The sequence below is a fragment of the Convolutriloba macropyga genome, chromosome 14 (assembly GCF_964194025.1).
Source record: "Convolutriloba macropyga chromosome 14, txConMacr16.3, whole genome shotgun sequence".
NCBI classification, from domain to species: Eukaryota; Metazoa; Xenacoelomorpha; order Acoela; family Convolutidae; genus Convolutriloba; species Convolutriloba macropyga.
Window position 1 is genome coordinate 28,241,878 of NC_134481.1, and position 16,882 is coordinate 28,258,759.

General features: G+C 37.6%; 2 protein-coding genes across 2 annotated transcripts in view; both read right to left on the reverse strand.

Annotated features, from left to right (window-relative positions):
* Positions 1–16,882, reverse strand: part of LOC142353006 (nuclear envelope integral membrane protein 1a-like) — a 501,744-nt gene that overhangs the window by 252,252 nt on the left and 232,610 nt on the right. The window lies entirely within an intron of this gene.
* Positions 6,796–16,882, reverse strand: part of LOC142353042 (uncharacterized) — a 39,541-nt gene continuing 29,454 nt past the window's right edge. Inside the window, exon 3 of the mRNA XM_075405231.1 lies at positions 6,796–7,397. Coding sequence (XP_075261346.1) covers positions 6,934–7,397 — 464 coding nt within the window. The 3' untranslated portion in view covers positions 6,796–6,933. The remainder of the gene's footprint in view (positions 7,398–16,882) is intronic.

A 16,882-nucleotide genomic window follows, 5' to 3' on the forward strand; every position in this document is an offset into this window, starting at 1 on the left:
ACTGACAATCTGTCAGAAGTAGCCACCAATGTGCTTTATGGAATACGCGCTCAATTTGTAAAAAAAATAGACTTTTTTTATTCTTACATGGCTTCAAAGGAGATAAAGTTTTTAGCAGTAACTGAAACGTGACCCTCCGATTGGTTCTATTTTTACGCTGATTTGACAAAACCTCCGAACTATAGTGTTTTGAATATGAATTGGAAACCTCTAGGTGGTTCATTTGAAATTTTCTAAACTCAGAAAAATGATACTGCTTTAGAAATCAATTAACGAAGTTTGGAAGTTTTGTGGGACAAACGTTATCTTGGAGAGAGTAGGCATGTGCATAGGTTATCGTGTATCGTTGCCATAGTGCATCGTGTCTAATGTTTTTTGATGAATACGATCTTTTAGTTTTTTTTTACCTGTTACAATTCGAGCTGTGCCTTTTTATCAGTAATTTTATTGTTCCTGTGAACAAAAATAACCACAAATCTGTTGAAGTTATGTTGAATATGGAAGAATTGTGTTTTATAAGCGTATTTCTGGTCCCATTTGTGTCAATGGAATTGGAATTCACTTGGTGCTTTTAAATCATAATGCTTTCACATTTGCGGAAATAGATAGATTGCGTACCTCTGGTCATGTTTGTGCCACTTTCGAAATTAACTCTGCTCCGACTATTGAGCCTTTGTGCATAAAACAACAAAGGGAAAAGTGGATGTGCGATAAACAAGAATATCTTTCGATATTTGGCTTAATAAAATTCGATATTGATAAAACAGGTCAATCAGATTATCTACTTCACTCAAACTGCCCAAAAGAGATCGTCAGCGAATTGTTTGTTACAATTCAAAATTCTTCCTTCCGCTGACGGGAAGAGTTTGTTGATTGTAAACAAATAATTATTCACGGAGTAAAACGCAGTTTTTTTGTTGTTGATTGTGAAAGAGATAGGAAGATGAAAAGAAGGCTGAAGCGTGTTACCAAATATTGTCCTAGCAATGAAAAGCGCTTGGCACATACCACGGAGGTTTCTCTTTATAGATTTGTATTGTCTCAGCAGTGTAATGAATTTTTTTAAACAAATTTTGTATCAAAATACCAAAAATCGGTAATTTACTACATGAAAGATTTAATGAAGCATACTGTAGAAGAGCTGCCACTTTACTCTTGTCCTAAGCAGATGGCGGATTGGGTCAATCAATTTTTTAGTGACAAAGTGAAAGTTATAGTTGATAGTTTACCAAGGGGTTACCTCTGAATTACACGCTCAAGCATCCATTAAGTTTGTATAGTCCGATTTTCTACAAATAACTCACCAACATCTTCACAAATCATAAAGCTTGCAAAGATCTCTCAAACTGCGGTACGGCAGCTGACACGATTTTAATATAAATAGTAATATTTATTTATATATATATATATATAAATATATAAAACAGCTGAGAAAATTGTAATATAAAGTTGTTCACTGATTTGATGTGCTCCGTACATGTATCACTAGTTTTCCCAAAGATTTTGAAAAATAGAATTAGTCGGCCTCTAATAAAAACTGGTTTAGACGAAAGATATGAGTAACGACCGCATCATCTCAAATTTGTTTTCCTTATCGAAAGTTATTCAAAAATAATTCTTTCACAGTTGACGGAACGTCTAACGACAAACAATCTGTGGCCTAGGTATCAGTCTGCCTATCGCAAAACAATTTCTACGAAAACTTGTCTTCTATTTTAATCTCACTAAAATTATTCAAAAATTGACGCTGGTCAGTTTTTGCATTTTATCTCTCTTCAGATTTCTGGGCTGCCTTTAATACTTTTTATTGTCAGTTTTTGTTAATGCTTCTCGAGAAAACAATTGGCCTAACTGTCACTGTGAGACGCTTTTTTGAGTCATACCTTGAAAATAGAAGGGTACATGTCAGAGTCGATGGGAAGTACTTCAAAAAAAAATTCAGTTGGAACGAGTTCTACAGGGATACAATTTTGATCTGTCTTCACCTATTTCCTATATTGGATCTTATTAATGAAAACATAGTACTTCACCACTCTCATGCAGATGACTCGAAGGTCTTCTTTGAATTTTTCCTCGATAAAAATAGTTTTGGCATTTTGACAAAAATTGAGAAACTATGTTCACAGCTTCACTTAAGTTTAAATAAGAGGAAGACAATAATAATTTTCTTTGAAGACAATACAACAATTCCGTCTTGAAATCGCTTAATGCTTTTGATGAAGATCTTTTACCTACACAGTATGCAAGTTTTGTTATCCAGAGCTGAGGATTTTGTACACCCTCAGAAGATCTCTTAGTACCGAGCAAAGGAAAAATTTTGTTTACGACTTTCATTCTCTCTAGACGTGAATACTGCAATTTTTTGTTTCTGAATTCAAAAAATTACGTTATTGGTAAACTGCACAGAGTTGAAAATGCTGCCGCCAGATTTGTTGTAGCAGTTCGCCGCAGCTTTACCTCATCCAACAGACTCTGAAGAAATTGCACTGGCTACTCACTGAGCAACGAATAAAGTTGCTGTATAAGGTTTTGCGTTTTTCATAATTGGAACTCTGCATATTACCTATTGAAATTGTTGACAAAAAATACATCCTCTGTTAACCCTTCACACAGGAAAAAGTTTGTCGTGCCAAGATACAGAACAAAATTGGGAAGCAAATTTTTTTCTTATTAACGCGATGTGTTGTGAAACTCGCTTCCTTCTTTTGTGACTAACATCAATAAATTTGCAGATTTCAAAAGTGCTCGGAAGGCGTTTCTCTTCTGTCAATCCTTCTGAATTTCTTCCCAATCTTGAATTCAAGAAGGTTTGGTTAACCAAATCAACGTCATATATCGACACTGGTTCTGGATTGGAACAAGTGTTGTGGCTTTATAAGCTCTCGTTGCTAAACTAGGATACTGCTGCGGTTTTGATTAAAAGGTTCTTTCTGCTTTTGGCTGGTATCCAATGTCTTTTTCAGTATAATTACTGTTGTGAAACTTGTTAGATTTTCGTTGAGCTGTTGTTTCTTCGTAGTTCCAGAAAAATTGGACAAAATGTTATTGTTGAATTTGCTTGTTTTCATAGAAAATGTTGGTTTGGTTGGTTGTGAATAAACCAGTGGTGAGTTAATGACTGGCTCAAACATCTCTTTTGCGAGGTTTTCGTTTTGAATTAGCAAAATTTCTGCCGTGCTTGCACTGACAGTTGGTGTCAAGCGTGTCAAATTTATTCTCCGACATGTTGCTCTTGGGACACCGTCGATGCAGTCTCAAACTTTTGAGGCAGACTCACTCTGTTAGCGATAATGACCCAAGGTGTCGATTTCGATTTCCGATTGTTGAAGTTTTTGAAGTGAGAGTTTTGTGATCTCTCTAAAGTAACTATACGGTGTTGTGATTGAGTTTTTCCTCGTAACGGCTTCTGTCTTCTTGTTGGGCACTGAATACAGGGTTTGTTCTCTATTAATATACTCTTTATAAAGTTTTCTCTTTAATTTTTGTCCGAATTCCCGATTCCACCAACTCACTCCAGGTTGATTACAAACAACATTTTTTGTGTGTCAAGAATTATCGAGATCTTATCAAGTTACGCCAAGAGAATTTCTTGACATATCTTGTTAAGATCTTGTCAAGATCTTATCAAGATGTTCTAAGAAATATTTGTCTATCAAGATCTTCGCAAGATGTTTCAAGCTTTGCAAGAGTTATCAAGATCTTGCATGACATGGCAAGGTTATCGAGTTTCGTTTTACTGGGTGCGTTCCAAATTGAATATACAAGTAATCTTAGTGATCTCTCCAACAAATATTGACGTTGCTGAAAATATCCCTCCTGCACTTGTGTTTTAATTACGTATTGAGAAACAAGACCGAACAAGTGCTTTCAAAAGATTTTTTTTTGTTACAAAATTGCTTTCAAAAGATTTCCCTTTTCGAAACATAGTTGGAGTTTACCAGCAATTTGTGAAATAGTTAGATGCGCATGATGAGAATACTATTTTAAATATTATTTTAAGAAAAGTCAGATTTTTTTTCAATATTTTCCCCATCACTCTTTGCTATTTTATGCTGAGCGACCATCCAAGAAGAGCTGCAAAAATTGAGTTGCACTGCATTTAAAAGTTTCACATTCTTGATAAATATCTGTTGTATCACCGGTTAGTTTGCAGATTTTTCATTAATTTTAAAATATCCTTCCGATACCGGAAAATTTCTTCATTTCTTGTTTACATTATAGTAGCTCCTGGGATCTTGAGATCGAACAATTTTGTCTTCCGTGGTGGATTTTTGACAAGCAAGGAGAATTGGAGTTCTTGGTGACTTTTGGGATCGAGGATAAAGAAAAGAATTAGGTTTTTTGCGTTTTTTGATGGGGTTAGTTTGAGTAGTTGTGCAGGAGTTTTTCGACCGAAATTGATTAGGCTAATTAAAAAGGCTGTTTTGTTCTTTTTGAACCTGCAATTAAAGGGGCACGTTCAAAAAAATAGAAAAATTTCCCGTCTTTTCCGATAGCAGAAAAGTTGTTCCGACAAAAATAGTTTTTTAGATTCAGCAACAATTTTTTAAAATCGAATCGCTTTTAAAACTTTTGCAAAATGAATTTAAATCTGGAAAATTAATTTAGATTTTTGTTTTGATATTCAATATGATTTGAGGTGAAAAAATCTCAATGGTTTTGGATTTTGAATAATCTAGAAACAGTTTTCTAATATATCCTGTCAAACAGATGCAATCATGGTAAATCCAATAAAAATATTTTTTTTTCACTTCGGCAAACTGATTTCAGGAGTCAGGTTTGAAAGTTTGTTTAGTAATTCTTTCAGATTTGTAGTATAAAAATCAAAATAATTTTTGGATATCTTGTTTTGGATTTTTGTTCTTTTTGCTGTTTTTCCCAAAAGTAAATAAGTTACGGTGTATTTGCGTTAAAAATCATAAAACCAGTTAATCTGTAACAATAAAATTGCAACAGGAATATCATAAAGTTTTTGCAGATTTCAGACACCCAAAAAGCTAACAATTTTTGATGGATTTGACTTGGGAGTGGACAATTAGAGATAACGTCTGTGATATTTGCAGACATCAGTTCGTGGCTGCTGAAAACATAAATATAGGCAATCTTGTTGAGATGACATCTTAACCTGGAACCATTTAAACAAAGATTTCCACGTGTTCAGTGACGTCTGAAACTAAAATTTTCCCCAAACGAGGAAAATTTTGATATCAGACGTCACCAAGCACGTGGTTCCAGGTTAAGACGTCATCTCAACAAGATGGCCTATTTTTTGTTTGCGGTTTCAGCAGCTGAAACAGTTGGGGTTTCAATGTGAAGCACCCTTGAGTTGCTTTGTCTTGCGGGGCAGGTGACACCCTATTTGTTATAAAAGTTGATTTTCGCAGAAGTGTTTTGTTCTTTGAAAACACGGCGAGAGGTTGTAATATTGTATATTATAAGTAACACACTTCTAGGGATTTGTTCTATTAACGTTTGCTTGGTTTGGTTTTAATTTTTTTGTTGCTGCATACATTACGCCACAAATCCTACAAATTCATCCGAATCCGCGTTTGCGGACATGAGTGACGACATTTTGTCACCCATTCTTGCGTGGGAGAAAAATGGTTAAATTATGGACAACAGTGACAAAAAATTGTGGACAATTCTTACAAAATTAAAAATTGTTGGAAGTCCTAGAAATTATAATAGGAAACTCTTAAAATTATAATTGCCTCTCGCAACTTTTTGATAAGAAGAACCAATTATATCCCCTTTGTTTCCTTTAATCAGTTTTAGAAGTCTTGCGTGGAAAGTAGTTACGTCAGCTGGAATGTTAGTGACGCAAATTTCCGGACAATAGTGACAAAAATCTGTCCACTTTTCTCGCGTGTCATTAAAATCCGCAATTGCGGACATCAGTGGCAATTACTCTCATTTTTGAGTAAACTTGGAATGGCTTACCTCACTGTCTATAACGCCTAATCTTTAAACATGGGGAGCGGATAATGCTGACATTAGCAATAAACTTTGCGTGCTCAAAATGTAGGATTGGCAACGTAATTTAATTTTATCTCACAAGTTATTGTAGAAAATTCGATATTTCTGCGGTAAATAACCTTAGCTTCCGTCTATAAATGATTTCTTGTGGTTGCATTGGGCAAGACGAAACATATTTAAGCAACCTCAAAATCTTAGGTTAGAAGAACTGATTTCATGAATTCTAATCGAGATTTAGAAACTTCTCATAGATAACGAAATGAGAACTTGATTATGTGTTCCCCTAATTCAGTTATAATTTGATTACCCTTTTCCGTATACTCGTTAAAAAGCACTTGTTATACCCATGTTCTGATAAATAGGAGAAATTAACTCTACTGAACTGGACGCTGGCTTATAATAAGGTATGCTTGATCTCAACATGATTTGACGTGACTTAAATGTGTTGATGAGACCACATCACAGTACAGCAGACATGGCATGACAATTCGTCTGATCACACGCAAAATCAGGCCACTTTCAAACTATGCTGAACAAAAATATTGATTGACCTCGAAGCACAACTTTCAATTACTCAAAACTATTTGAGAATAATGAAAACACGATCAGATGAGTTCAAACTGTAGTTGCATATTGAAAGAATAGATTAAAAAAGACTTACAGCATTGAAGTGTGATAAAAAGCTGAATAAGTTTTTATTCTATTATTATCCTTAACCTCTCACTCTTTAATCATCCGGGAAACTTTTTGAAGCCTGTTTCTATTTTTATAATAAAAATGTCATCGTGTTTAAATTTCAAAAGGCAAAAATTCGAAGAGGTTCACTGCGTGGTAAATATTCCATTAATTCAGAATTCAATTAGAAAATTTTCAGCAGTTTACAATATGATGATTTCACAACTTCAGATAAGAAACTCTCATGTGAATATCGGAACCGGTTTGAAAATATTTACTCAACTACAGATTTTTAATATCGTATGATCTGCTAATGCTCTGCAGTAATTGGCTTTTAATTGATTTCTCATTCTCATTATTAGAACACAATGATCTCCCATTTTCTGCTGTCCCCTCCATCGCAAACATATCTCCATTGTCAACGACGTTCTTCGATACGTAATATACACGACTTTTTAGTAAGCCCTGAGATTTCAAAAACACTATCTTCCAAGTTGCTGTAAACACAAGTAAACAGGCGTAAATAAGACAAGTGTTGTAATAACCAATCAAATCAGTTACATATCCCCCAAAAAGGGTGGACCCGATCGCTTTACTAGTTGTTGAGGTTAGCTCGTAACAAGACGCAGAGAGGGTTTTGATTTCTGGGATACTGGTGTAACCCTCGGCTAGGGATAGTTTTTCCATAATTAGGTAGTGAGGGTTGTACCATGCTGACTGGGTGGTTCCGTACACAAACAAAATAACTAAAAGGGAAGGAACTGTTTCCTTAATTGAATTCTAGAACATAATAAGGTCAGATTTGACATGAAACCAACAAAACGCTTAGTTTGGAGCCTGATTTTTAAAAAATCAAACTAATATAGGAAATCGAGTGATTTCTACTGGGACTTGAATTTCATGCCACCTGTCTTCATTTAGTAAATTTTAGTATTTTGCGTATTTTAGTAAATTTTAGTAAATTTTGCGCGGATATGTTAATTTCTGGTTCCCTTTTTACTTATCCTATCAATAACAGGAACAATTGCTTTTTAGATGGTTTTATACTGCCGCCTAATGAAGCCTATAGTTTTTTCCAGGTGATATTTTTTGCTTTTATGACTATTTCAGTTTGTATTCTCAAAATTCTAATGAATTTATTAGTCCTGCCCTCATTTGTTCAACCATTTTTTGGTCTGGATATTTTGTGTTCGTCCCTCCCCGCCAATACAAGTGACTTCGCTATTCGGTCGATATTTTAGTTATTATAAATTATTAGTTTCTTTGTTGTAATTATCAATATTCTACACTGCCTATCTCTGTAAATTTTACTATGTCTGAAACACATATTAGGATAAATACAGTGTTCCTTTTTTTATGTCTAAAAGCTTAGAGTCAAGAAAGACATGTCCAAACGGTTTGTTGGTTTCTTTGACCCAAATAATAAAAGTGATTGTTTTAGTAAGGGCCCATATTTGTTGTTCCACTTGTTTTCCGTTATAGCCCCTAAATTTCTAATGAGGCATAATTGAAAAAAAAATAAGGTTTTAAGCATTCTTGACTCTGACTGCTCTCAAAAATGTTAGCGATTTCTTTTTTGTTTTTGAAGTTCTTTTTGATTTGATGTCACTTAAGGCGTAATATTAACTAGCAAAATCGGCTCGAATATGAGTACAAGCGGAGTTCTTAATGGTCTCAAAAATATATGCAACGTATTTTGACACTGCTTCTTGTCATTGTGATTTTTGAATTTTACCAGTATTTTAGTACTATTCGCTGTTATGTCACTTTTTAGTCTCAGTTTAAACATAAAAGAGTGTGGTTGATTATTTTAGTCCATATCTAGTAGTTTTTGCAACTTTTGTACTCATTATTTCCAAGGCACTTTTTGACCTTTGTGATTTCCCCTCATCATTTTTTTCGTTTTCTCGCTGGTTTCGGTATGTCTCATGGACCTTTCAATTAAGGTCAACTCACCTTATTCGATTTCTAAAAGATAGTCGACAGAAAACAAAAGGAACAAGTTTTTCTTAAAAAAATGAAGGACAGATGAATTTCTTGAAAAAGGGAAAAAGGCTTATTTGAGATCATTTGATGTAATAATAACTTTTTTTGTCTTTCTATGTGCTTGGTTGACTATCACAATTTGTTATTCTAATAATGTTGATAACACTGCCCTCCATTTATTGATTTCATAGGACTCCATTGGGAGCTTTCAAGCTGTAAAAAATTTAAAGAATTCGAATTGTATTTATTGGGGCGCTATCTTTGTTGGAGCTGAGCTTAAGGAATAACAAGCTTGCATAGGCGGGGAAAATAGAAACAAAACACTTTCTGTTGTCTTAGTCATTTAATAGTTATAGTTATAGTTCTAGTTCTAGTTAGAGTTTGTCACGTGAGAAAAAAGAGAAAAGGGGGAAATAACAAAAAGCAACACACAGAACTCAACGTAGTAGCCGCAGAAAACGGCTGAAAGTATAACTCAGCAAAAATATTACAAAACAAATTGTCTTGAGCAGTAAATAACGTGTTACTGTGTCTTGAACTAGAAATATTCCTGAGCAGTAAATTGTTACTGTGTCTTGTATTCAAAATATTATTCTTGAGCAGTAAATTCTGTTACTGTGTCTTGCATCAACGATTTATTGGAGCTGAAATTCAACTGTTACAACTCCAACTTCTGGTATTCTCAACTTGTGAGTACAAAAAGCAAAAGCCAACTTAGATTTAAATTTAAATATTTTTGCACAAACAGGTCTTAGACATATATCTTTGTCTTCGATTTGTTTTTTCTATCGGATTGAACTGGTATACATAAAGAGATCCCGTATTGTGTGATCTGTAGCAACCCAGTTCAAATTGATAGTTGAAAAAACTAAGATCAGCGAATAGTTACGAACTAAAATAGTTAATGCAACGGTAAGTACAGCAGAGCGGATATACAGTTACAAAAGCGAACTGCATAAACGAAGTATCCGGACAGGTTTTGTAACCACTCAGAACGAACTGGGCGGTGTAAAACTTTCTTTGTGAAACACAAGGAGAGCAGCCGTTACATTTGGTCCGCCGACCCGGACAGTGGAATAAACTGCTGTCCAACCCAACAGTCGAAGTGACGAAGTCATCGACGAACGAGAACAAAACTCAACAGGCATTTCAACAACGCAAAGCCAATTAGGCAAAGCAAATAGGAACGTTGAAAAGCAAAACTAAATTAAAGCAAACAAATAAAGGAGCTGTAGAGGTTCAAGCTGCAGTCCCGAAGTACACGAGAAGTGACTCCGTCACAGAGTCAAAGCGTTTTGGATCGACAGATCAACAACTTGCGAAACACGTGGATTGAGAAACAGGAGGAAGGTTTTGAGCTCATTGATAATCGAGATCGATCAAGCAAGCTCAAGACTCTCTATCAGCAGATACTGCAATTGGACGACAGCATTCAAAAACTCGTGAATAAGAAAGCTGAGACTCTCCGAGACCCAGATATTTCTTTAAAACGCAAACTTGAGAGAGAAAAATACTTTCAATATTTGAAAGCAGAGTGGTTACCATATATCCACGGAGAGACAAAAATGTCAAGCCAGCAAAGCCAGTCAACTCTTCATGCCAATGAAGAGCAAACGCCTGCGAATAATGTGCATCAGTTAGAACAAAACGTTGGAATTCCAGAGTTTAACCAAAACCATGGTAACACAAGCAATGCAACGACGAATACGGTTACACGGACAATCAACCAGGATACAGAAAACGCTTCGGAAGCATCTTCAGTGAAACGTCGGGTTGAAGAACGAATGAAGGAATTTGAAATTGAATTTGAAGCAAAGTTGCAAATCGAACGAGCACAATTTGATCGAAAGAGGTTGGATCTAGAAATGCAAATGAAACAACTAGAGATGCAACATCAGCTTCGGGAAAAAGAGCGAGACTTAGAGCGCCAATTGCAAAGAACAGCATTGGAGAAAGATGACTTACGTTCTCAATCGACTAAGGCGCGTGACAAGTCACCTTTCAATTGGACCCCAAAAGGGAGAGATGTCTCGGAGTGGGCGAATTCGGTGAACGACACGCAAACACCAATTCGACCAAGAGCTCGCTTTGACGTCAGCCCTGAACGGAATAAGCAGAGGCATTACCCATGGTACCCAAACTCTCGCGAACGCTCAGTAAGTGTTGAAGGGCGGGATATATCGCTGATAGCTGGAAGGCACTACAACACTGGACATTCAAGCAGTAGTTTACCAAAATTGAGGTTGAACAATTTTGACGGAAACCCACTGGAGTGCCCTGAGTGGTATAGCATGTTCATAGCAACAGTAGATAAACGCTCGATTCCCGACTCAGAAAAAATGAGCCATTTAAAGACTCTGCTAACAGGCAAAGCAAAATCTGCAATCTCTGGAATGGGCTATTCTGGACAGTTTTACAGTGCTGCCAGGAACATTTTAGAAAGAAAATTTGGAAGACCGCATGTAATTATAGATGCGCAGCTCGAGAGCCTACGAAAAGCTAATCAAGTGAAACCTCATGATTCAACCAGCCTGATTAATTTTTCTTTTATTGTATCTAACTTCGTGAACGTGCTCAAAGAGTACAAACATATTGGTGATTTGCAATCAAGTTCGACATTGTACATGGCAGTTGATAAGCTACCTCAAGTTCTTAAAGAAAAATGGTGGTTCTACGTCGATGACAAAGACGAGGACTGGCCTGATCTAATCATGTTTGAAAAATGGCTATCACGAATGGCATTCGTGCATGAAGGGTTTTCAGCGTTTAAAGGGGAACGCAAAGAAGAAGACAGACACAACACAAATAGAGAAAAACGATTCTCGAAGACATCGAACTTCAGTGCAAGTTCAAACCTGCAGGAAACCAAGCAAACGCAAAGCGATCAGTGTCCATTAGCCGATGGCACTCATAAAATTTGGAACTGTCCGTCATTCAAAAATATGAGTGTGAATGATCGATACGTGGCAGTGAGAAAAGAACGCTTATGTTATGGATGTCTGGGGAAAGAGCATGCAATCAAAGATTGTAAAGTCCACCCGTGCGGTATAAATGGATGTACCAAAAAGCACAACAGACTGCTACACTCAGAAAACCAAATGGACGAGGGTAGTCACGCAGTTAACGTAAGCGCAGCAACAATCAACCAAAGTAACCAAGTTACTAGTTTTCTTCAAATAGTTCCTGTATCGGTTCAGAGTGGTAGTAACAGGTTGACTACCTACGCTTTCCTCGATAGTGGGTCAACAGTATCATTCATCGATCAAAGTGTCAAGGATCAACTACAAGCCAAAGGCACGGACGTTACCTTAAACATAGCTGGAATACACGGGACGCAAGATTTGAGGACAGAGAAGGTTCCTATCACAATAAAGGGACTACATTCAAAGGTGCATTCAATTGAAGCGTTTGCACACCCATCAATCTCGTTGGGAAACAAACACAACATATGATTAGAAGGAACTGAAGAATAAATTCAGACACCTGAACGTTCTCACTAACAGAACATTCAACCTGATGGAAGTAGGCATCATACTTGGACAAGATGCCTACGAAATTCAACGTCCATTGGACTATAAGATTGGAACACGAAGTGAGCCTTTCGCCGTCTTAACAGAATTAGGATGGGTAGTCAGTGGTCCCATGACAGGCAAGAAAAGTCAAAATGTTTGTCATTTTGCCTTCACCGAAGATGTGAAAGTGGCAGAAAATATCCAATCATGGTGGGACATAGAAACCTATGCTTCCAAAATAAATGTTGTAAGTCAATCAAAGAAAGAGCAGCAAGCTCAGAAATTTTTAGAGAGCACAACAAAGTTTACGGGCGAGCGGTACGAAGTGGGCATGCTCTGGAGTGAACCAGAACCCAATCTTCCAAACAACTACGGCTCGGCCCTTGGTCAGCTCTACTCATTGGAACGAAGATTCCAACGAGACCCAAATTTAAAAGAAATGTATCAACAGTCAATTGATACAGATGTTGAAAAGGGATTTGTGAAGATCCTTGGTAAATCGGAAGTCAAAGGCACTTTTGGAAAGGAATGGTATTTGCCACACCATCCAGTACTAAACCCCAACAAACCGGGCAAAGTTCGCCGTGTTTGCAACGCTGCAGTAAAATACAAGGACGTATGCCTAAATGACAAGCTGTTAGCTGGACCCGATCTACTACACGGACTGATCGGAACAATATTCAGATTTCGAGAAGGACCAATAGCCTTAACCGCAGATATTGAATCAATGTTTCTGCAAGTGCAAGTTCCTGATCGGGATAAAAGCTGCTTGTGATTCCTGTGGCGACCAACAATGATCGAATCTGTGCAAATTTACGAGTATCAACGTCATGTTTTCGGAGCAAAGAGTTCACCAACATGTGCCAACTACGCTCTGAAGCGAGTAGCCATCGATAACGAGGAAGAGTTCCCAATTGCAGCAAAAACAATCCAAAACAACTTCTACATGGACGATTTCATCAAGTCAGTCGAAACACCTGAAGAAGCAATCAAGGTTTTCAAACAACTGCAACCTCTTCTCTCAAAACATGGATTTGAACTGAAGAAGTGGATCACCAACAGCGACGTGGTAACCAACGCAATCCCAGAGGACTTAAGATCAATCAGCAAAACAAAGCAGGTTGAAGTAGAACCCAGCCAGGAAGGGTCATCGGTGCTTGGGCTTCAGTGGACGATTATCGATGATAGTCTACAGGTTTGTAGAGGTACAAGCAAAGAAGTTGAGACCCCAATCACCCAAAGGAAGATCCTATCTCTAGTTTCTTCAGTGTTTGTTCCTCTTGGACTGTTTGCACCATTCAGTGTTCATATGAGACGACTCCTGAAGAGCATCTGGACAAAAAATGGACAACATTGGGACAACTCAGTAGAACCTAACGAAGAAGAAGAGTTTCTGAAGTGGAAAGCGCAGCTTCCGGAAGTAGCGGAAACAAGCCTTGATAGAAGATACTTCAGCACATCCAAGGACAAATGGGAACTTCATGTGTTTGCAGACGCATCTGAAGACACAATGTGCGCAGTGGCATACCTACGTTCAAAGACCAAAGAATACTCAGGAGACTTAGCGTTTGTAATCGGAAAATGCAGAGTCGCACCGATGCGACACCTTTCCATACCACGCTTAGAACTACAAGCAGCAGTGATGGCGGTGAGACTTAAAGAACAGATAGTGAAGGAACACGAATCGAAGATTCAAAGTTGCAACTTCTGGACAGACTCCACTACTGTTCTGCAATGGATTCACAGCTCCCACCGTAAGCAACAGGTGTTTGTTGCAAACAGAGTAGCTGAGACTTTGGATACAACTAATGTTTCACAGTGGAATCATGTGAGTGGTATTAACAATCCAGCTGACATCGGGACACGAGCGATCAATGTTGACGAACTTAAGAGAAGCGAATGGCTCACTGGGCCGGCCTGGTTGAAGCAACCAGAGAACGAATGGCCTGAACTGGTGAATTTAACATTTGCTTCAAACGAACAAAACGACGAAATGGTCTTCTCAGCTAAGGTTGAAGAGAAGAAGCCGATGATTCAGTGGGAACGATTCAGCAATTACAATCGACTAGTAAATACAATGGCATACATACAGCGTGTATTCAAAAAACACAAACCGGCAACAAAAACACTAAGTGTTCAAGAAACAGAGGATGCACAAGCAAGCATATTCAGACTACTGCAGCAAGAACAGTTTACTGAAGAGATGAAATCTCTCAAGGCTGAAAGGGAAATTCCAAAAAACAGCAAAATCCTCCAGTTTTCACCATTCATAGACCAGCAAGGACTTATTCGTGCTCAAGGCAGAATAGGTAAAAGTCATCTGAACTTCGAAACCAAGCATCCAATACTGTTACATTGGAAGCACCATGTAGTTGAATTATTCTTGCAAAATGAACATAAGAATAATCACCACGAAGGTACTGAACATGTCAGAAACATAGTCCAGCAAAAATTCTGGATCCTAGGCATACGAAATGCTTTGAGATCGATCGAAAACAAATGCATTAGATGTCGAAAGGGAAAAGCCCAAACAAAGGCACCAGTAATGGCAAATCTACCTGAAGAACGATTAGTGGCATCAACAGTGTTCTCGAATGTGGGCGTAGACTATTTTGGACCATTCACAGTAAAGATTGGTCGAAGAAACGAAAAGCGTTGGTGTTGTCTATTCACATGCCTTACTGTACGAGCGGTACACATAGAGATTGCACCAAAACTAGACACTGATTGTTGTCTGAACGCAATTATGCGATTCATTGCACGAAGAGGCAAACCGGTCAAAATGATTAGCGATAACGGGACAAACTTCGTTGGAGCTGAAAAAGAACTGGCAGAGTATATAGCAGCATGGAACAAGGTGCGAATTGAAGAACATCTGATTCAACAAGGTATCAGATGGAAGTTCAACCCACCTGCAGCACCACTTTTTGGAGGAGTGTGGGAAAGACTGGTTAGGAGTTGCAAGAAGGCAATGTACGCAGTGCTGGGCAATCGATCAGTCACGGAGGACGTTCTGTCAACCACGATGTGTCTTGTTGAACAGACGCTGAATGCTAGACCGCTGACACAAGTCAGTTCTGATGCTACCGATTTAGAAGCTATTACTCCAAACCATTTCCTACTTGGCAACAGGAACCTTTGTTTACCGTATCTATCAGGTGCAGAGCAATTTGTTGACCATAGAAAGCTCTTCCGACAAACACAAGCTTACGCAGACCTCATCTGGGACAGATTCCGTAAAGAATACTTGCCAACGTTGAATAGTCGAAAGAAATGGCAGACCACAACGGACAGAAGTCTTCAGCAGGGTGATCTTGTGTGGTTAGTGGAAGACAGTGACAAACGTGGATATTACAATCTGGGTCGAATAATCGAAACCTTTGAAGGTTCCGACGGAGTAATTCGATCAGCGACAATCCGAACGAAAGATGGATACTACAAGAGACCAGTAGTGAAGCTCGCTCCAGTGCTACCAAGTGACGATGATGTTTTCACGGAGGAAAACAGGGCCGGCGATGTTGGAGCTGAGCTTAAGGAATAACAAGCTTGCATAGGCGGGGAAAATAGAAACAAAACACTTTCTGTTGTCTTAGTCATTTAATAGTTATAGTTATAGTTCTAGTTCTAGTTACAGTTTGTCACGTGAGAAAAAAGAGAAAAGGGGGAAATAACAAAAAGCAACACACAGAACTCAACGTAGTAGCCGCAGAAAACGGCTGAAAGTATAACTCAGCAAAAATATTACAAAACAAATTGTCTTGAGCAGTAAATAACGTGTTACTGTGTCTTGAACTAGAAATATTCCTGAGCAGTAAATTGTTACTGTGTCTTGTATTCAAAATATTATTCTTGAGCAGTAAATTCTGTTACTGTGTCTTGCATCAACGATTTATTGGAGCTGAAATTCAACTGTTACAACCCCAACTTCTGGTATTCTCAACTTGTGAGTACAAAAAGCAAAAGCCAACTTAGATTTAAATTTAAATATTTTTGCACAAACAGGTCTTAGACATATATCTTTGTCTTCGATTTGTTTTTTCTATCGGATTGAACTGGTATACATAAAGAGATCCCGTATTGTGTGATCTGTAGCAACCCAGTTCAAATTGATAGTTGAAAAAACTAAGATCAGCGAATAGTTACGAACTAAAATAGTTAATGCAACGGTAAGTACAGCAGAGCGGATATACAGTTACAAAAGCGAACTGCATAAACGAAGTATCCGGACAGGTTTTGTAACCACTCAGAATGAACTGGGTGGTGCAAAACTTTCTTTGTGAAACACAAGGAGAGCAGCCGTTACAATCTTTAATAGGATGGTTTCACACATTGTGTCAATTTGTGAAGTCAAATCGGAGGAAAGATAATTTCAAGCCTCATCAAGAAGTGAAGCTAGTAAAAAGCGAGTGGCTTTGATGCCAAAGTTGAAGTTGAATGAGAACATGGTGTTACAACAACATCTCGCTAGTGGTTTTTTGTTCACATGCAGCATTTTGACTTTTTAATTTTTTTTCGATTCTCTTGTTCGTATTTTTTTTCTAAATTGATTTACAGGCACATTGCTACTTTTTTCTAGGTCTATTTTTTGTTCAGTCAATTCGAAAAAAAATTTTTGAAATGTAGTTCAGTTGTTTTATTTCGTCGTCTTCCTCGATGTTAGTTAAGCATCAGGTCAGACTCGAAAAATTGGGCGCTGGAAAATTATTCGCCGATATTTTGTGCTGGCAAAATCA